At 50.8% G+C, this 19391-nt stretch overlaps 5 protein-coding genes across 5 annotated transcripts; 1 reads left to right on the top strand and 4 right to left on the bottom strand.

Moving 5' to 3' along the window:
• Nucleotides 1-1641: 1641 nt before the first annotated feature.
• Nucleotides 1642-3935, top strand: BDP81DRAFT_447859 (uncharacterized protein; the record flags this gene model as incomplete). The annotated part of the gene is made up of 3 exons (XM_060592232.1): nt 1642-2125; nt 2181-2304; nt 2360-3935. The coding sequence occupies 3 exons, from the start codon at nt 1642-1644 to the stop codon at nt 3933-3935; spliced, it is 2184 nt and encodes a 727-aa protein (XP_060447573.1).
• A 5874-nt stretch (nt 3936-9809) lies between these two features.
• On the bottom strand, nt 9810-10494 carry BDP81DRAFT_447858 (uncharacterized protein; the record flags this gene model as incomplete). Its single annotated transcript, XM_060592231.1, has 3 exons — nt 9810-9839; nt 10008-10131; nt 10187-10494. 3 exons carry the CDS (start codon nt 10492-10494, stop codon nt 9810-9812), a joined length of 462 nt encoding a protein of 153 aa, XP_060447572.1.
• Nucleotides 10495-11570: 1076 nt separating this feature from the next.
• On the bottom strand, nt 11571-12347 carry BDP81DRAFT_194122 (uncharacterized protein). The gene has a single exon (XM_060582456.1). The coding sequence runs from the start codon at nt 12046-12048 to the stop codon at nt 11695-11697; it is 354 nt and encodes a 117-aa protein (XP_060447571.1). The 5' UTR covers nt 12049-12347; the 3' UTR covers nt 11571-11694.
• On the bottom strand, nt 12348-14430 carry BDP81DRAFT_194121 (uncharacterized protein). The gene is made up of 3 exons (XM_060582455.1): nt 14312-14430; nt 13604-14136; nt 12348-13541 (listed from the first exon to the last, which is right to left on the bottom strand). The coding sequence occupies exons 1-3, from the start codon at nt 14364-14366 to the stop codon at nt 12648-12650; spliced, it is 1482 nt and encodes a 493-aa protein (XP_060447570.1). The 5' UTR covers nt 14367-14430; the 3' UTR covers nt 12348-12647.
• A 530-nt stretch (nt 14431-14960) lies between these two features.
• BDP81DRAFT_423044 (Lecithin:cholesterol acyltransferase) lies at nt 14961-17777 on the bottom strand. The gene is made up of 3 exons (XM_060590046.1): nt 17415-17777; nt 16970-17321; nt 14961-16891 (listed from the first exon to the last, which is right to left on the bottom strand). Exons 2-3 carry the CDS (start codon nt 17282-17284, stop codon nt 15260-15262), a joined length of 1947 nt encoding a protein of 648 aa, XP_060447569.1. The 5' UTR covers nt 17285-17321; nt 17415-17777; the 3' UTR covers nt 14961-15259.
• Nucleotides 17778-19391: the final 1614 nt, after the last annotated feature.

Here is a 19391-nt window from a genome sequence, read left to right as displayed (position 1 = left end):
GGAACTCTGAATCTCCGTCACCCGTCAAGGGTAGGTCGTCTTGGGGGCTCCAGGAAGGGGTAGGTCTATCGATATGTTTGTTCCTTGCGTATTTAAGCAGATACAGTCTGTTTGCAGTTATTCACCCCGAGCTCCTATCTCTTCAGGGATAGGTCCTCGGTGTAACATGAGTCTCCATATGCAGCACACTCACAACGTCTTCGATGTGCTAGTATACATTTGTTGAGATGAAATCAAAGATCTCATAGTACTGCTGAAGCCTCTATATCGTCCGAGTGCTATGCTCGAGTGTTAAAGAGCCGGTGGAAGGTCAAGGAGCTGTCTTTCCAATTTCATGAAAGATGCGGTTGAAGCTCGGTTTATCTGAATATTCTCTATATAGAGTCAGACTCTCTTATGGCTTCTCTTTTAATGTAGGTTCAGTCGTCAACTAAGAAAACACTGTACGTCCATTTCATTTAAACAACATTCGTCCAGATGACTTAAATACATTCTCCTGCAATTGTCCAGCTAAAGCATTTGTGATTCTCTTTCCTCTGTGAGTGTTACTGTTGGCATAGTAACTTATTCCGTTTGATCGTATAGTCAATGAGATGACAAAGTCAATGCGGTAAGTTCTCGGTACTACTCAAGATATGGAAGTTGAAGCCGTGGGCCAGAACTCAATCCAAGGGTCATATGCTTCATGAGAGGTGGTCTGGTGGGTGTTTGAGACTGGAACCGAAATCAGCTTCCATGCCGACACTCAAGCGACGGTCGTCTACGCTGTAATGTAACCTCGGATCTCTTATCTTCTAGACTTGGTAGGACAGGTGGGTTGCTTTGAGCTGCTTTCTGCTGCGCCGTCTGGTTTGGAATTGTGACTGTTGGTATCACAGGCGTGATAAATTTCCTCATGAGGGTGTATCTTCGGCAACAATCACGTCGATGTCCGTGATAATTGCTGTTGTTCTTCCTATTTACATTGTGGGCAGGGGTCGGTCGAAGTAGGTGGTGACAGCCTGGGTGGTTGCCCCACCTTAACCGGCCATGATGACTAAGCCGATTGTCCCACTTCGCCCCGGGCAGGCGCCAGCCAGCCCACGATACCTGCCCATTGCTCCTTATCAGCCTTGCCGTTCCGACAGTGACTTCCAGGTTGATTTTGCTAGTCAGTCTTTTTGTTGGGCTAGGACTGGCTGACAGCAGTTCCAATCTACCCAAGCCCATTATCTGTAGTTATTTAATTTTCAACCGAGTTGTCTGATTACACTGCTTGTGGTGATTGCTGGGTTTTCTGAGGAGGTTGATGACGCCACAGTATGTCATTTTGGGACAAGGTTGCCTGTGGCCTACAGATTCAGCTTGCCAGCCTGCGTTTTTCTGTACGAAGAACCACAATTAGATTCCTCGTTGCACCGCAGATGGGCAGTGCGGCGTAAATCAATCGGTCGTCATGTAGTTCATGCAGCCAAGCCCTCCTCGCCACGGGGCGGGAAGCCATAAGCTTATAATGCGTGGTAGGTGCGTCGAGGCCCCTGCGGGCTCAAGCCTGATTTACGGTATGCATCTCTTAATCGTCCCGATTTATTAAAGAACTGATTCCCTCTGTGGTGCCTGCATATTTTTCGAAGTATTTTCAAATGGCTGAAACATCTCAGAATGGCGACTCACCAAGACTCTCATCACGTCACCAGTGATTGGTCACCTTCTAGACCTTCGTCTGTATCAGTTACATCTGAAGTGCATCGCAGCACAGGCATTCCAAGCCAGCAGCCCAATAACTTTCAGAACGATGAATCAATAAGTGACTATACGATCATTCCTACAGAGGAAGAGTTCCGAGAAGAAATCCACCGGCCCTCATCAACCAGTCCTTCAGGCATCGATGAGGGGGATCTCAACCAGACGGAGAAGAACAGCCTACTTTACCAACCTCTCGACAGAGTTTCAACCTTGAAACAATGGAGTCTCGAGTTTGCAGCACTTCTGACCTCTGTGACTGCCTTCATTGTAATGGTTATTCTCTTGGTGGTCAGCGATGGCAAGCCGCAACCGGCTTGGGCGTATAGTGTGAGCATCAACACACTTGTTGCCATTCTGACCACCCTCTTGAGAGCCGCGATGTTATTCGTACTATCAGAAGGTAAAAATTTCCGTCTAGTCTCCCTTGTAGAAGTACATAGTACTAATGTTATCAGTCTTTGGACAAGCCAAATGGTTGTGGATGTCGGCGCCGCGGCCGCTACGTCATGTCGAACATTTTGACAACGCTGGCAAGGGTGCATGGGGATCACTCAAGTTCCTAGTAGCCATCCGTAAACCGTATGCTATACTTCAATTTGTAAATGGATGAGAGTCTCAATAACACTTACAATAGGAACGCAACGGTACTAGGTGCTCTGATTGTGGTTGCTTCTTACGCCACCGGCCCCCTTTCCCAGCAAGCTGTCAAAACATATTCCTGCGAGGTCTCATCTGTTGGAATAGCTCGTATCTTGACAGCCGAACGTGTTACGAGGCACGATTCCGAAATAAGTGGTGCACATACCAACGCGAAGATGAGCACCGCCATTATCAACGGTCTACTTGGCATACCTCCCGACAGTTCTCTACTATTCAAGTGCGAGTCGGGTAACTGTGTATTCGAAAACCTCTCTGGAGTTACGCACTCGTCTGTCGGGGTTTGCAGCAAGTGTGCCGATGTGAAGTCCGATTTGAATGAGTTTGAAGACTCAAAGACAAAATTGCTCGGCAGATATCGTAACAATTACCGCTTCCACAAGGACTCTAACTTCTCCATCAACACTGGCGTTGAACCGGAATTGTTCAATACAACAACAATCATTAACCATCACGATGAGAGTCCGATCATCACGTCTTTCCTGACGCTCTCAGTGGAAGGTTGCGTTGCGCAGCGTAACCCAGATGCCCCGGCCGATCGATATTGCGAGCATGACTATAAGAATATGCCGAGGCTCAGCTCTGACCTTGATATTGTGGCTGCCAACTGCAGTCTGTATCCTTGTATTCGCTATTATAGTGGAAACGTTACGAATGGTACTCTGAATGAGCATCTGCTTTCGACTGAGCCATTGTCTCATAATGGGTCGTTGTACGTTTCGATGATCCAGCCTTGCATCATAGACGAAAGATGGTACGATTTATCTAATATCACCGATGCCCCTCGAGATGGCCTAGCCTGGGCCGGGTGGACTTCAGACGGAGTCACAAAGGAGGCGCCGGGTCAATGTGTCAGAACCATGAACAAACGCGAATTCCATGGCATTAGATTATTCTTCGAGGATAAACTAAAAGGGGAGTGCAAACTCTTCGATGTCACCGAAAACGGACCAACATCTCCTGAAGCGGTCAATGGAATCGGAAACTCCAGCCAGCTACAATGCCAAACAGGTTGGTGGCTCGACGCTCTTTACAGCGGAGGACTGGCCACGTTTGACAGCCTTGCATCTGCTCACGACAACATGTCTGTCGCTATAACGAATCGTATGCGACTTAATGGACGGAGTTGGTCAGAAACGGAGACATCAAACAGCTATCAGGAGGGAACCTGTAACCAAACGTCCATTTGCGTAAGGCTTGAAGCATGGTGGCTACTTTACCCTGCAGCACTTCTAGTATTGACATCAGCCCTGCTCGTGGCCGCATATGTGCAAAGTTGCCGGGACAGCGGGAAGCAGCCCATCTGGAAGTCGTCAATCCTTCCTTTGATATTCTACAACATATCAGAGGAACACAGCTCGAATGAGCGAAATGATGGACGAGAAATTGGCTCATCAGTACCTCTTCTACAACTCTCTGAACTGGAGTCTCGGGCCGACAAGACAATAGTGAGTTTTTGTGGTGGTAAGGAAGGCGCAAGGTTCATTGTTGAGGAAGGGGTCGTGGAAGCCAAGGGAGATTCGGGGAGCAAAGATGTAAGCCATGGTGACTGATGGGCACGGGAGGAGTTGATGTGGGATTAGATACGATGTGATGATAGCTCCAGTATAATATGCGTGTATTTTTGTTTGTTTGTTGTTTGTTGTATTTAACGCCATGGCGGCAAGGGCGCAGCCGCCCTTGCGGCAGACCTCCCGAGGGGTATGTGGCGTGGAGAGCCGTAGGCTCAGGCTATCTACTCTAAGGTACATATCTCTTCCTAACGTCCTCCAATTCTTGCCCATATGCTTCTATGTGTTTTATCTGTCCCTAGTTCCCTCTGGTTCCCTAGGTCCAACATGAGTGAATGACCTCCACAAAGGAGAGCTGTTCTGTGAGTAAGGAGCTTAACAGCAGCTAAGCCCCTAACGCCGCGGGCAGATCTTCTGGAAGAAGTCTGTCACGCGGAGGAAAGCCTGGAAGCCTTGAGAATCGGTGATTAGACCTTTAAAGTACCGCTCGAGAGATCTCATAGGTCCTATGGGCTCTTGCGGACTAAAAGGGTAGAGGGTAGGCCACCGTTGCCTCCTCATTAAGGTCTTTGGGCAGTAGACTAGGTGGTCTACTTCCTTTGCCTCCCCGCAGGAGCAGGTCAGCAGTGCTTCTGAGTGATTGAAGCGTTGATGATACTGTTCGAAGTCTCCATGGCCTGAGCGGGCCGCTAGGAGGTGATGAAGGGTAGCCCGCGGTAGGGCTAATTCAGGGGGACCGGTGAGAGTGGCCTCTAGTCCTAGTTGTGCATATCGGGTATTTGCCTCCTCCTCCCACCATTGTGTATATTGGCCACGTAGGCGCTCCCGGTAGAGCCGCTTGATACCTGATAAGGTGGCCAGTTTGCCTCGTGGGACTGGGAGAGTTGTGCCCACTTTAGCTAGCCGGTTAGCCTCCTCGTTGCCCTCTATCCCTTGGTGCCCTGGGGCCCAGTGGGTTTGTATGTCATGTATTGTGGCAGCCTCCTTAATCTCGAGGAATGCTTCCTGTGAAGAATCTGGGACTTTACCCCGTATCCCCTGGATAACGCTAGTATTGTCGATGCAGACATGAATAGGCTGGCCCTGGGAGGTCAGGAGAGCCCGCCGAAGCCCTGCCCTCGCCCCCTCAGCCTCGCCGTCAAATACTTCCGCCAGGCCTAGCCGGCCGCAGCCTTGGGCAACGCGTCTCTTGCCTCGGTAGGTGACAAAGCCAAACCCTGTGGCTCCGTTGAGTGCCTTGGATCCGACTGAGTAGACAACTGAGTGGCTATCTGGTACCCTACCCTTGACGGGTGACGGAGATTCAGAGTTCCAGTTAACAATGAACCAAACCCAAAAGACACACAAGACGAGGTATCCGGACACAACTCAACAGCCCCAACATAGATCCACCCACGGCGGAGTCCTGGGTCCACCTCCCATCCCATCCATCATCAACGAACAAAACTTCAAAAACATACAACACCAGGTATTCGCTGGTCGTCACCGACCCAACTACTAATCCGGCCCTCATTGGCTTATCTATGGGAGAGCGGACGGGATCCCGAGTTTTCCAATGGGTATGGTCGTATGTGATGGTGTGAGGAAGTGAAGTTGATTATACCGCAAATCGTCTTTGGGGGAGAGCATCTGGTCTCAGTGAGGCGGCGCCTTGGACTGTGTCAAGATAGCATGTGATACAGGCTACCTTGTGCCACGCAGACCCGTCTGATGCACTCAGTAGCCGCTTAGCACAGTACTGATGCGTGTTGAGCAACTTGTCACTGTGGGCGCGTAGCTATATAATGCAGAACAAGGGGAAATGATGCTGGAGTCATCATTATCGAAGCTTTTGCTTTGTGCCACAGTTGGTTGCGTTGTCCTGCTCGTAACATTAGTTTCTTATCGTAGATTTATTAGTTTAATTCTAATCTATAGAATACCTTCGAGTAAAAAATATAAAGATATAGTTTTTCTTATTTATTTTATTATTCTAGTACTGTCACAGACCCGCTGTCCTAGACCCCAACCTTGAGGTTAGTGTTGAGTAATCCGGTGGCCGGGTTACGTAAGCCTGAGGCTGGATAAAACTCTGCATCCTGTATTCTGTCGCGCATGTCCAGAAACGTAGCTCCTTGAGCTACGTCTTGTCAACAGAGCCTGTACCTGTCGTGGATTATTGTGATCATATTGTTGTCTATGTTGTGTTCTCTCCTTTCCATATGCAGCCAGGAATATCCCTCATCTGAGGCACCTGGATTCCTGCATTTTCATTGGTTGGTCTCACCCAGATTATTGTGGGTTCAGATTGCTCGTTCTGGTCCGAGCATACCCGCCCAATTCCACTTCTGCACTTCAACAGTACCTGCTTAGGATAGAGCCTGCCCGTAGCAATAGATTGTCTGATCCGCCTGCCCAGCATCCACCTGCCAAACAACCTGCCTGCTACCGTGACAAGTACGGCTCCTATAATAAAGTTTAAAACGTCCGTTTTAACTTTAAATAGCTTTATAGGGTCTAGAATTATTATAATTAATTCCGAGATAATAAGTTCTTTAGTTTTTTAAAATGCTTTTTTCTTGCCCCCTGACCAATCTCTATTAAAAAGTTGACCTTGTTGATGGATGACGCACCGAATGCTACTCACGGACGCTGAACGTAACCTCTTAGGGCGACAAGCCGCGCCACAATCATGGATCCTCGTCTATATTAGCTGTCCTCTTAACGCTCCTCTCAAAGACCCAGAAACGGGCAGCTTCTTCGGGAATAACGCCACGAGCTGCTTAGCCAAGACACGGTCTCGCGCGTTCAATGCAACCGAAAGCCGTTATTAAACCCAGCCAACGCCGGTCGTTCGATTCTTTTCATGCTTAGAGCCGTTCCCCAGTTCGCAGGAGCGGCTACGGCAAAGAAAAAGCAAGACATTGCGGAAAGGTTGAGGCTGAGAATCAGCATCTTGTCTGCAGCCAGCCGTTAACGCATTTTGGCAATACGAGTACGCGCCTGTATTCCTTGGCGGCTGCGTTGCGTCCTTTATACAACGCAATTTCTCAATGCAATGCTGGACCGTGGGCGGAATCACCTTCACCGCGGCCTCAAGTCGAGTGTGCTGCTCAGCTGAAATGTCTATGGATCGATCATTAGATGATTAGAGCCAGACAGGCCAGAGATGAGCGTTAACTCGGTGTTATTGGCTACCTGTCGCTTCAATTAACAACCCTTGTCATAAAATTGGCGGGACACTGATCGACCACCGCTCGCACCGAACGGAACATCGGGCTTTCTCTCAGCAGCACCTATGGCTGCCTATCTCCTGAGTCTTGCATCGTATAGGTTGACATGCTTGCAGTGAGGGCAACTCAGCAAGCAGTATTCAAGCTGCTTTGGCAACTCATGGGAAAGGGCACATTTGTCGGCTGGTTCTAGGCCAACCTTTGCTTCTCATCCCCAAAATATCAGTCCTGACCCGGCCGCTGAGGGCCCTAGGCGTTCTGTCTTCCCTCGAGCGTCGACGCACTTGGCATTCGCCTGGATTAAGAGCGACTTACGCAAGTGCCGGCAAACAAATCCAATCTGGAACCTAAAGACTCGGTAGAACCATCAATCAAGTGGTGCCTGAATCTCTAACCCGGCTAGATGTGAGAAAGGAGGTCTCCAAGGTGGATCAGTGAATGGCACAACCGTTGTATCCGTACGGATACATCGTCCATTCCGTGCGGCGCTGGTCAACAAGCCACCGGATGGCGCATGGTATCCCTGCTCCGGCTTTCTTTATTAGTGAGGACTGAGGAGACTTTGGCCTGTCAAAAATGCTTGCCGGCCAGTTTCCTTTTCACTAACGTATCGTGGCTGTGCTGTGCCTGTACATGCCGAACCCTCCAAAGTTGGCAACGACATCAGCTCGCGTCCTCAAATGGCGATCTGGGTTCCTACCTTGACGTTGCTGGTATAGCGAACACTTCTCGAGATTTCGCGAATTTCCTAGGGAAAGACCGAAACGCGTCCCGCAAAATCCTTCAACTTGGGACAGAAGCATTATCGTCAATCTGTGGTTTCCAATGAGACGGTCGCAGATCCCAGACCAAAAGGCCGCCCAAATTCTCCGGTCTGGCGGGGACCTTGCTGTGAACTAGGGTGTTGTCGGCATTGCAGTACCGCCCTGCCGTTACGTGAAGAACCAATTCCGGGACCACGCTCAAACGACAGGTCGTCGTCAACTCTGCTCTCTCTTTCTCTCTATCTTTGATGCCACCCCTTCCCTATTGCGATTTTCGAGGACGTTGAAATGAGTTCAGATCCCCCCAACGCGGCCCCCCAGATTCTGCCTACTGCATCCTAATGCAACGAAGATCATTCAGCAAGGTCACGGATGTCCATTGATCCGGCTCGTTGCGATGTTGGCTTCATTGGCTGTCGTTCGTCGCGAGACCTACGGCTCAGGATTCGACCACTGGCGGTATGGCCCGTTACTATCTGCTGGTTGGGCTTGGAGACCAAGAGCAACCTTCAGTCATCTGCACTTTGCCGCCTCGACTCCAAGCATGCAGTGAAGCACCACTTTGCTCGTCCATGGCAAACTCAACCCGAATACGCTGATGTGAAATTGCCAGGACCAAGTTCGCCATCCCACGTACCGTGGAACGCCATACGTTGGTCAAGAGACTTGCCACACCGCATATCTCAGTCAGACTCAGTCACCTCACCTGGCCGCCGGTACATCATACTCACCAATGATATACTAACAGCTAAAGTGTCGGGCCAGGCCTCTGACCGCTTTCTTCAGCTTCAGGGGATGTAGGTAGGGCTCAGGATCAAATCCTCCGATTCGACTGCCTACGACCAGCGGCGACGGCTATGTCGTGCTTGGACGCGAGCGGCGGACGGGTTTTTTTCTGGTTCGGAACCCTGGATGAGAGTCTTTTTTGAACGGGTGAATTGCTGTTCGGAAACACTTGGCGTGGTATTGCCCGGCGGGAAGCTGTAGAGTCGAGGACTTGGTCTTGTCTGGCCTGGTCTGGCCAAAGAAGATACCTCAGACGGCCGAGTCTTTGCGGATGCCTGCCTTTGCGAGCTTGACTTGAGGCTTGGCAAGGATGAGGTTCATCGAAGACGCCCGTAGTATGAGCTTGATTCCCGCTAGCCATGGTTTCTCACTCCATATGTTCGAGCCCAACATCAAAGAAGAGAGTAAGGTCTTTCAGTCAGTGGCTTGTCTAGCTATTCTTGTTGCACTGCCTCTGATCTTGCTTTTGATACTTCCGAGAAGAGACTGAGCACCTTTACATAGAGTTATCACCATACTTCATCCAAGTACGTAGGATATACTAACAATAATATCAAGCATGTTATCTTGATGATTTGCTCATGAGTCTAACATGCCCACCTCTGAAGGCCTATCTAGTTTCCCTGAGGTCATCTCCACGACTACCTTTCTAAGTATGCAGACGCAAACCCTTTTCACGGGTTTCAAGGTTGTCCCTAGGCCTCTTAACAAGATGGAGACTTGTCGAAGGTTCTTGAAAGCCTTGTATATCATTCTCTCGGGTTAAACTGCCGGCATTTGAGAACCATTTGATAGCAGATCTTGGAGAGATGAAGTTCCGGAACTAAAGCACTCTCATCCAGAATCTTGATTCTCTTCTTAGTCTGACAGAAAGTCAACTGCGTTTAGTGCTGCCCACCTCGTATGTGTATATGGCACAAGACGAGATGAAAGTTGGATGTATTGGTAGAGGGAGTGCCGCAGATCTTGGGCTCTCTTGTTCCTGGGCTGGGCATCATCATTAGTCTCATGAAAGTCAGATATCTTGAAATGCCTCAACCCCTGCTCGTGTGGCATAGGGCAATGGCTGTGTACAGGCGCTTGCCGACTTGTATAACCCCTCATCTGACTTAATCCGATGCTTAATGCTTTAGTACGTGCTACTGTTGCCTTCTTTATGCTTTGGTGACGGCAACTTCCAATTTCTGTGTGGTCGTTGGCGAATAGCCAGCTACAGTAGGAAACGGATGTTCCTAGATCTGGCTCATGAAGTGAAACATGCGTTGAAGATTTCTTTCCATTATCGCGCTGATAATGTCCAAGATTTGGCTACTAAACCAAATTGACACTGCTAAAACTACCAAGGTACATACAAGTGATGCGATCTCTTCCTTCTCTACATGCCCTACGCAAGATTCAAGAGTCTCAGTGATACACGACGTTCCTTTCCAACTTCCCATTACGGTTCTGCCCCTTCGATGATGTCGCCGCACGATACTATATCGCATTCGTATCACCAGTCTGAACAGGATACATTGTTAGCTTGACAGACCGTGACAGATCTCCTGAAAGCGATGCCCCCGCCAAGTTGTTGAGACTCTGACGGTCAATACCCGACAAGATTGAGACAAGGCCGAACCCCCTGCTCAGGGGCTCTGAGTGAAGCATGACGATCAGTCCCAGGATGATGAATATCAAGAGTGGCTGGATAGCAAGCACCAGATAAAGCCAAGGCGATTTCCGCAGCGTTGGTCGGCTGTAGAATATAGTCTGATCGGCTTCATCGATTCTGTACTTGTTTCGGACATCTTCGAGTGAGACATTGGTATTGTCCGCCAGCACCCAGCTCATCGAGCTCATGTTGAACTACTCCGAGTTGAAGGCCCCATATCCTTTCATGAGTGCATTCCTTGACCACAGCATCGCAGCCACTAACGTGGCCATAAATGGCTTCATCCAAGGAGACTTAGTGCCTCTGTCACACGTCTTGCTATTTCCGCAGAAAGTGCTTAGCATTTCCATTGAGGGGGACATGTACCAAGGCGCGAGGGCGAGATATGTGTATGGAAATGGTAATTGCTGAGGCGGAGGCAACATGGCGTCCTCGCAAGTGCCGTTCAGCAGCTGAAACCCGCCTCGAGTAACTGACCAAGTTCCATATTATTGCTGCCGGTAGGTGTTGTATAGATAGACATGTTTCGAAAGGGGCTCACAGTCAAGGTTACTTGGTGCCAGTCCAATGTACTGCATTGATTGGTCCGACTTAGACCTCCGGTTCATGAGGGTGAATGCCCACCCGTTGAACATGTCTGTGGTGTCGAAATCCCAGTCCTCCTTTCTCTGACTTCTCTGGCAATAAGAAGCGAACTCGCTTTCAACGGTCCTCTTCTTATTGAAGGTGGCTACTGTCCCGATCACCGGTGCAGTGATGGTCCACGATTCGCCTATTGCGAGATTCTTCTGTATTTCGATCACATAGTCTGCCTGAAGAGTATCAAGCACCGCGGCGCTTGTTGGAGGCCAACAACATGCACTTTTAGTAGTCTTTTGCATCCTACCTGAAGACAGAAGCAGCTATGCGAATGAATTAAGCAGAGGTTTGTATTATGCATCGGAGTGGCCGAACTTCTTTCTTGTGTCTTATCCTATCAACTGCTAGATGGCGTTAATACATATAAGGACTTTCCGAAAGAGTCACCATAAATTGTAGATTAATACGACCCTATTCATCTTCTATTTGCTTAAGTATGATATCAAATAGATTGGAAATAGCGAAACATTATAAATGGATATATTGACGCTATCTAGAAGTCGCCGGGATGGCTGACGTTGCGCTGGGAGAAACATGGAAGTTCAATGACCCAATCTAAGTCTTCTCCACAGCAGCTATGACTCTGATATGTCAAGTGGGATCCCCTTTTAACTTTGAATATGGATTTTGATAAAGATAATTTCTATATTAATTGGCTCAAAGTAACGAGCTACGAGCGTGAGCACTATTGTGGTTGTCACAATGACGGCTGTCAGTATGATCATCATATCCCGTCTGAGTAGCTTGAACTACCACATACGACCATACCCATTGGAAAACTCGGGATCCCGTCCGCTCTCCCATAGATAAGCCAATGAGGGCCGGATTAGTAGTTGGGTCGGTGACGACCAGCGAATACCTGGTGTTGTATGTTTTTGAAGTTTTGTTCTAGATATCGTGAGATTGCTCGATGGCGTAAACATGAATGTTGCCTGCGGTTGATGCATACTGGCCATCCTATTTTGGGGGAAACTTTTTGCCGAGTAAAGAGCACTCGCTCCTTGTCCGTTATTATTCATGGTCTCTGATTGGATTGGACTCAACTCCGTGCCGTCATGCTTGCGAGGCACAAATGATCCTCTTGAGGTAGGTAGGTAGTTCATTTTCAGACCTCCTCCATCTTAGCTGCCAGTCAGTCCAAGTACGGAACCTCGTCCTCGGATGAACCCTAAATTGGTTGTTTCCCCGTTGTCGTCCATGATACCGAGTCTGTGCCTCTAGGTTTAGGGGTAAAGTTGAGGTCAGGAAATAGCGGACCCATAGCGTTCATCTCATGTTGCTTTCGAGATGAAGCGAATCTATCCTAACTCCGATCTCAACCCCCCCAAGTGATATTTGGTGATTACCGGCCAAGTATTTCGCATTCAGCACAGACGTTGACGGTGAACACATTGACTATTGCACGCTTGCTTGATTTCGATATTCATCTCATCCACTCAAAATGCATAAATTGTGCAGCTGCTAGGAGGCGGTAATATCGTCTTTGGACTGGGTGTAGCAGTCCTCGGGTACCCAAACGCCATGATATGCTTTGACCGTAACCCGAACGCTCGACGCCATCCCTAACGTTGCGATTGCTATGCCTCCTCTGGTTTCCAAGTTAAACTCCAGCCCATGTCGTCAAATCGAGCAAACACCTGTCCCAATTCATTTCGTCGTTTGGTCCGGCCGCCAGGACCAGGCCAGCTCACATCTCTCTTTCTCAAGCCTCTGGTATAGGGGCACTGTCCGCCACGGGCTCCATAGGTTGAAGCTTCGTCTTCCGCCGCGGCGGCGGTGCTTTTGGTGGTATCTTCTTATGTTCATTCAAATGCAACGTCGTCGTCGGTCCGACCGGAACGCCATGTCGGTGTTTCGGTACCTCGGGCAGCGGCTTCTTCGGCCGCACACCGCCTGCCCCGGCCTTGGCCTCTCCTTGTTTGGCTTCCGCGTCCGCCTCGGCCTTGCGACTCGGGGTGATGACACCAGGCTTCTCCATGACGGCGGCGACATCGACAACACTAACGCTGCTCGCTGTGTCCGAACGTGTGAGACTGATGCCCAGGAACTTCCGAGCCACCTCTGCCTTGCCAGAAGCCTCCTGATCGACAAGCCATTTCACTTTGGAGACTCTGTCGACCAGACGAACCGTCGTTTCGTCTGCAGGGGCAAAGTGAGAATTTCCGTAACCGCCCAGAATCCTCAAGACTTTGAGCACCTCATCACGCTTGTAGTGCGGCGGGTGGCTCAGTTGTGTGTGCGCCAGGAGTGGATACAAGACTCGTAGGTATGTGTGACGGAGCGATATCTTCTCGTCCGGCAAGTCCATCAGGTTCCTAATGATAACGTCAAGGAGAACCTTGAGGTCATTTGTGTAGAAGTATTCGTATGTGGCTTTTGTTGTAAATAATAGATAAAGGAGTTTCAGGATCAAGAGTTGCAGAGACGTCTCGGTCTCGCGGTTCAAAAGTAAAATAATGTTCTCTCCGAATGTACGGAACGAGTCGCCATGGAGACTAAGGCACTTGATCACCCTGTTCGTGAGAGGGGCGTTAGGCGAGTTCGGATCGGAGGCGACGTCGGTAGATGCGAGCATGTACTGTTCGTTGAGAACCAACTGTTTTCATCTTCGTCAGCGCCAGTGACGGGCAGGAGGGAGCATGGGGAAAATGGTTATACCAGCACTCGGATGATTGGATAGTGGTATGGGTCGTGCACGTCGTTGGACAACTCCTCGATTATCTGGAAGAGGTATGCAACGAAGCCATCGTCGACCTGGAGCAAGTCGGCGGTGCGCAACCTTTCCACCCGGGACATTTCGTACATCAGCTCCAGAAGCAAGCGATGCAACCTCAGATCCTGCTCTTTACGGCCATTAATCAGCTCGAGGAGGCGAGGGAAGCACGCCTCCTCGATCATACGAGAGTATAAGGCCTCGTCCGCATGGCCGTCGAGCAAAAGGAATAGTACAATGGCGTGCAGCGACGGGGGTTCGTCCTCCTGGAGAAGACTATAGACGATCTGGTTGCGAATGTAGTCCTTGTTGTCTTGGAACAGCTTGCATTGCAATAGCTTCTCGCAGCAGGCGGCGACATCGTCTTCGTTTTCGGGGAACTTGTCTCTGAACCTCGAAGTAAGATAGAGCCACGATCGAAGGGTCTCGTCGATTAAGTCGTGGGACTGGTATTGAGTAGTGACGACATCGTCGAGCTCTGTAGTTGACGATGAGACACTGGTCAGCGACAAAATCCCACGATGCGCGCAGTGTGCGATTCAGGAATGTGAGGTCTGAGAAAGCACACAGTTGACAACATCATGAACAACAGCAAGGCGGGGGGAGAGAAGGAGAGCAAGGAGGGGTTGAATTTGGGGGCGAACTCGGCTGACCTTCCCAAAATTGGTGCTTGGTCTCAAGAGACTCGTAGAGATCAAAGTCGGCCATGATGCTAGAACCACCGCTGGTACGTGGGTGAAATGGTCTGCATCACCGGCGCAGTGCAAACAGCAACTGCTAAAATATGGGAGGAGGAGAAGAAGAAGGAGAAGAAGTGTTAGATAGTTGGTGGGATGAAGATGAGGCCGGCTGGAGTTTCGACTCTTTGGGATTTGATCCACCACATGGCTTGACAACAAGGTCCCCCTCCTCAGGTACCTAGTCGGGCCAGTGAGTGACTGGGTCCAGGCCCGAGCTGGATGAGGTAAGGACGTTCCACCCTTGGAGCACTGTAGCGGTTGTACAGGCCCACTGAGCCTACTGAGCGGCAGCGGCAGCGGCAGCGGCAACACTGATTCCTACGGGAGTTGGATGGTGGCTGCCCTTCAGTGAGGGGAGGGGAGTTTTTTTTTTTTTTTGGAGTGAAGGTGGGGGAACTGGGAAGAGGAGGGGGAGTGGAGGGGTTGGGGACACCGACCTTCCACCTCGCTGTAAGATATTCGCTGTTCCGGTGACAGCACACACGAGCACCTGACCCCACTTTACCTGTCTCGCCTCGAAGTTCTCATGATCCCCAAAGGACATGGAGAAAGGATTTGTGACCTTTCCGAGTCAAACGCCGAATAGAAGGCATGGGATAACTAAGAGTTCTTGGAGTGCACAATGCTGGCCGTGGTCACCTGTCGAAACCTCCAAAGTTGGCAATGTATAAAGTATGCTGCGAGCTCTATATGTGTAGCGAACACCTCGTTCAATAATTGCCTATTAAGACAGACAGAAGAGAGTAATGGAAAGACAGAAATTCATTGAATAAGAGGGTATTGTATCCGTGTCGTAACCATCCCCAAATGCTCCAAATACCCTTGGTGACCTGGCACCATAAACGCCTTTACTCGGATGGCTCATGAACTGTTGCCGACCAGTTTTTCCAATGTCTCCTCCCAAGTGTCCTGCTCCTGCTCCTCATCAGGTCTTTGGCCATCGTCGTACACCTTGACCTTGTCGGCGTACTCCTTAATGTTGCTAACGACATAGTCGGTAATCGTGTTGCCCTTGCCGGCCGCGATCCTCAAGATGAGCTCGTTCAGATGTTGCCGCCCGAGAATATCCACGTGGTCTGCCGTCTTGGGTCCTCCGCGGGGGTTGAAACGCTCGGGTTCGTGCTCCATCTCGACAACCGTCACTTTGACACCGGCCGGGTTGTACCTCTTGTAGTTCCATCCGCGGTTACACATGTATCCCGTGCTGAGAAGATTCACTGTTCCGTCGCCCTCTCCCATGACGACACCATGGTCCACCTCTCCCTGTGTGAGCGTTGTGTCGATTGTGATGTTCAGGTTCGTGAGTGCCGGCGCATCTGGTGACCGATAGTAGTAGCCTCGCTCCGTTGCCTTGCCCACGCCGTAGAAGCAGTAGATCTTGAGACTCGGTGCCAAGGGCAGACGTGTTTCCAGGGGGTTGATCCATTTGTTTGGGTCCTTTTCGTTGGCGTCGACCTCGGCTTGAGTATGAGCTACACCATGGGAGTAGGCTCCCTTCACATTCCTCGAGTACCACTCCTCTGTTGTGTTGAAGAGGTAGTTCATGGCCGACTCGACCGTCAGATTTTGATCCGGCGTTGTCCAGTTCATGCCGCTGCGGAAGTTGAGGAGAGATCCGTAAGACAGTTCCTGGTCTGGCTTGTCATCAGGTGCCCATGTCGCGTTGCCCCAAACAGCGTCCCCTCCAATAGGAAGCATGGAAGAAATGCCAGGCATCGCTCGGAAGAGCTGGGCTCTTTCGTCTTTGCTCAAAAACTTCTCAAGGCCATATACGGCAAAGGCGTTGAGCTGAGCTGTGTCTCTCATCTCACCTGACAAGACAGCCGTCAAGTCCTTGACAGCGCCAAGCATGCAACCACTCACGTTGATCCACGCCTCGACGTGCTGCTCGACCCAGTCGTCGCCACCTCGGCCACCGCTCTCGGATGCGACCCAGTGGAAGAAGTAGAAAAGAACCTGTCCTCCCATGCTGTGAGATACGAGAACGGCCTTCTTGCCCGAAAACGCATGCGCAGTTTCAATGTAAGACTTGAGCCTCGAAAAGTACTGATCGCGGGTTTCAAGGTTGGGATACGCCAAACGCCAGTCGTAGGCCGCGGTGAAGGAATTAGTCGGGTCGTAGCCTATCGATGCCAGATTCTCGAAAATTTTGTTCCAGATCCAGTAGCCAGTGATGAAGAAGTCGGTTGCGTCAAAGCCTTGGGCAGCTCGTAGCTTGATATGAGGGGGGTCAAGGCCGGTGTCCTGATCCAGCATGATGTGTTTCTTCCAGTTTTCCTTGTCGAGGACCAGCGCGCGCATCATGCTCCAACTACCCCAGAGGCGTTTTCGGAAATACTGGCGGGAAACGTTGGCTGTGCCCCACGACTCCAGGCCAGTCGAGATGACGCCAGGGACCATGATCATGGGGTGGTGGGCATGGAGACCCTCGGCGCGAGCCTGTAAACCTACGGAGAATGCATCGTAGCTATCGACAAATTCTTTCTCGCCTTGCTTTACAGCCAGCCTTGTTAGTTCTAGCCAGCTAGATGACGCACGCCTGTCGAAGACGACGGCTGAATTGTTACTAACCACAAGCTCCCTCATGTCCTTGACCAAGCCAGCCGGCAAAACATCGAAGAAGCTGTTCATGCTAAGCTCTCCAAGTTCAGGGAAATCGATGAGGTCGTTGCTTTTTGCGAAGAAGCCGGCGGCTAATAATCCGAACAAACTTCCAAGTAAGAAGATGGCGCCATTCCGGCGTTTCCGTGTCTTGGGTTTTACATGGTGGACGACTTGAGCTACAGTCTCGGATTTCTCGGGGCTTTCGTCTCGAGGGGTTGAAGGTTCGCTGTCGACATTGGTGTCCGGGGGGATGGCTCGGCGCCTAAGAGTCGAGGAAGACATGGTCGCGGTCGCAAAGAGCTGTTGCCTCGCGGAGGTGCTAGTAGAGCGAAGTTAGCTTCTGAAGTCGATGTTGTAACAACTGAGGGAGGCCAGGCTGGATCGTGGCAAGCAAGGGCCAGACGGCACATACCTGAGCTTGGGATGAAGTGGGAGCGAGAACGGTGTAAACTGCGGCGACCTCCTTGGGTATGGGCTGGTACTTATTGGGAGGCACGTGGGAGAGGGGACGGGGTGAGCTAAGCGGCGAGCAAGGGGGGGACTACCTATGGCAGATCCAGAGCTAGGCAAAGCTTGTTTCGTGATTTGTTGGACAGACAGATGGGAGAGACGTATGTCGAGAGGCAGCCCCAAGGCATGCGGAATTCAGCTGCACTTGGCCGGGCAATATCGAGAGCCAAGGAGTCCGGAGCTCGGGGGGTGGGATGTTGGAGGCGGCCGAGGAACGAGCAAAGAAAGATGCATGAGCTGCTTGACTGCTCCGTGCGGCCCGACGTGACGTCAATCTCCGAGGGGGCCAGCGTCTTATTTTTGCATCGTGCAGTTCGTCAATAGAAAGGTACGATAAGATACTTAGTCATTGGGTGTGTTTTGGTACGACTTCTTCGTACTCGACCTTGTCATGAGGGCGCCCGGCAGATGTACAGGCACCATGCCGCCTTGGGAGACAGGGGTTTCCACTGAACGAGGGCAACCAACTTGAGAAGTCGAGGCGCGGTGCTGAAGAAAACCCCGTGTCCATCTTGAATCCATCCATACATTACCACTTAGTAAGTCGATACTAGGGTATGGACATCGGTGGGTTTTCTGACGGTGCCTGTCGCGCAGAAATACTCCGAAAGCAGCCAAATCACTCCCTGCCTTTCTTGGGACAGGTGATGTGTACCTACCTTAAGATGTTAGGCAGGTAGGTAGCAATAAGAGGTGCTTACATGTGATAGACCTTGGATTAACCCCATTGCATGAACGCAAGCAAAAATTAAACTTGGCAGCTTTGACGGGGCAATTCCCTTGGCTTGGATAAGACATCAGCAATTCCTACCTGGCAATCTAGATACGGCCTTACCTGGAATACCCAAGCTTGACAACCCTCATAAATACCATCCAGTACCTTACCGCACAGTCGCGCTGGCAAGCGTGAGGCGCCACCATCTCTGGCTTCACCCTAATGCACCTCACCTGGTAGATACTTCACCTCTCCACGATCTCAAGTTTTCAGAAAGCTCAAGTAGGTGGTGATTAGATGAGTTTTCTTGGGTGCCTGTTTAGGCCAATCTAGGTATCCAATGAGATGACTGTCCAAGTAGCACGAGGACGGCCGTTTGGCATGTGACAGTGAAGGAAATTGTTGTCAGTGTCGGTTGTAAACGAGTCTCTACCGGCGTCGCCACCGACAACACGCAACAGCTCCAAGGTGAAGTCCTGCCGCGCGCTCGCCGCCGGGCCTCAGGCCGCGACAGAGCCGCTGGAGAGCCTTCCAGGTGAATGCGTCAGACGGCGTTTGACTGAAAAAGGAATCTCACTGAGGATGGGCGGTGGACAACAGCCCAGGGCCGCCCGTCGGTAATCCCCACTAAATGGCCTGGCCGCACAACTGACCTCCGAATCCGACAGGGACTATGGGCGAGGATGGTGGGCCCCCGGGCGGGGTCTACCGCGTACTGCAGTTGGTAAGGACACTGAACACCGCACGGTCTGAGCGGAGCTGACTGACCTGAAGCGCCGCAGCCAGAGTGCCACCAGACTGGAACTCGACTCAGTTTTGGGTGACCGAATGCAGCGTCCCCCGACTCCGACTCCGACTACCTACGCCCATCAACTTGCGCCTGCAAACGCACATATCACGAACCCCGGTTTGAGCCTTTCAAGACTCATACCTGTCTCATAAACCACCAGCTGCGGCAGAGCCGCGCCCTCTCCATCTCTAAGGTAGCATTCCTGGCTTCACTCTACAGCGAAGCGCTCGTCATACTGCGAAACCCGGCTATTTGCTCGCACTTTCTCTTCTCATCCGCCTCGTCACGGATCAAGAGACTTCACTTGTTGCCTTCTTCCTTACGCGCCCATACAGATTGTCATGCCTTGAGACCTTTTCACGTGCCGGTATAGG

This window comes from Colletotrichum phormii (assembly GCF_030913505.1).
Source record: "Colletotrichum phormii strain CBS 102054 chromosome Unknown BDP81scaffold_6, whole genome shotgun sequence".
NCBI classification, from domain to species: domain Eukaryota; kingdom Fungi; phylum Ascomycota; class Sordariomycetes; order Glomerellales; family Glomerellaceae; genus Colletotrichum; species Colletotrichum phormii.
Note: the sequence above shows the minus strand (reverse complement) of the source record. Positions and strands in the feature narration are given on the sequence as shown.

Bases quoted from the DNA above. Each gene is read 5' to 3' on its own strand.
- BDP81DRAFT_423044 (XM_060590046.1), bottom strand. From the start codon at position 17,284: ATGTCTTCCTCGACTCTTAGGCGCCGAGCCATCCCCCCGGACACCAAT. The intron at 16,892-16,969 runs GTTAGTAACAAT...CTGGCTGTAAAG, and splicing joins AGGACATGAGGGAGCTTGTG to CAAGGCGAGAAAGAATTTGT.
- BDP81DRAFT_194122 (XM_060582456.1), bottom strand. From the start codon at position 12,048: ATGAACTACCTACCTACCTCAAGAGGATCATTTGTGCCTCGCAAGCAT.
- BDP81DRAFT_194121 (XM_060582455.1), bottom strand. From the start codon at position 14,366: ATGGCCGACTTTGATCTCTACGAGTCTCTTGAGACCAAGCACCAATTT. The intron at 14,137-14,311 runs GTCAGCCGAGTT...CGTCAACTACAG, and splicing joins CAAGCACCAATTTTGGGAAG to AGCTCGACGATGTCGTCACT. The intron at 13,542-13,603 runs GTATAACCATTT...AGATGAAAACAG, and splicing joins ATCCAATCATCCGAGTGCTG to TTGGTTCTCAACGAACAGTA.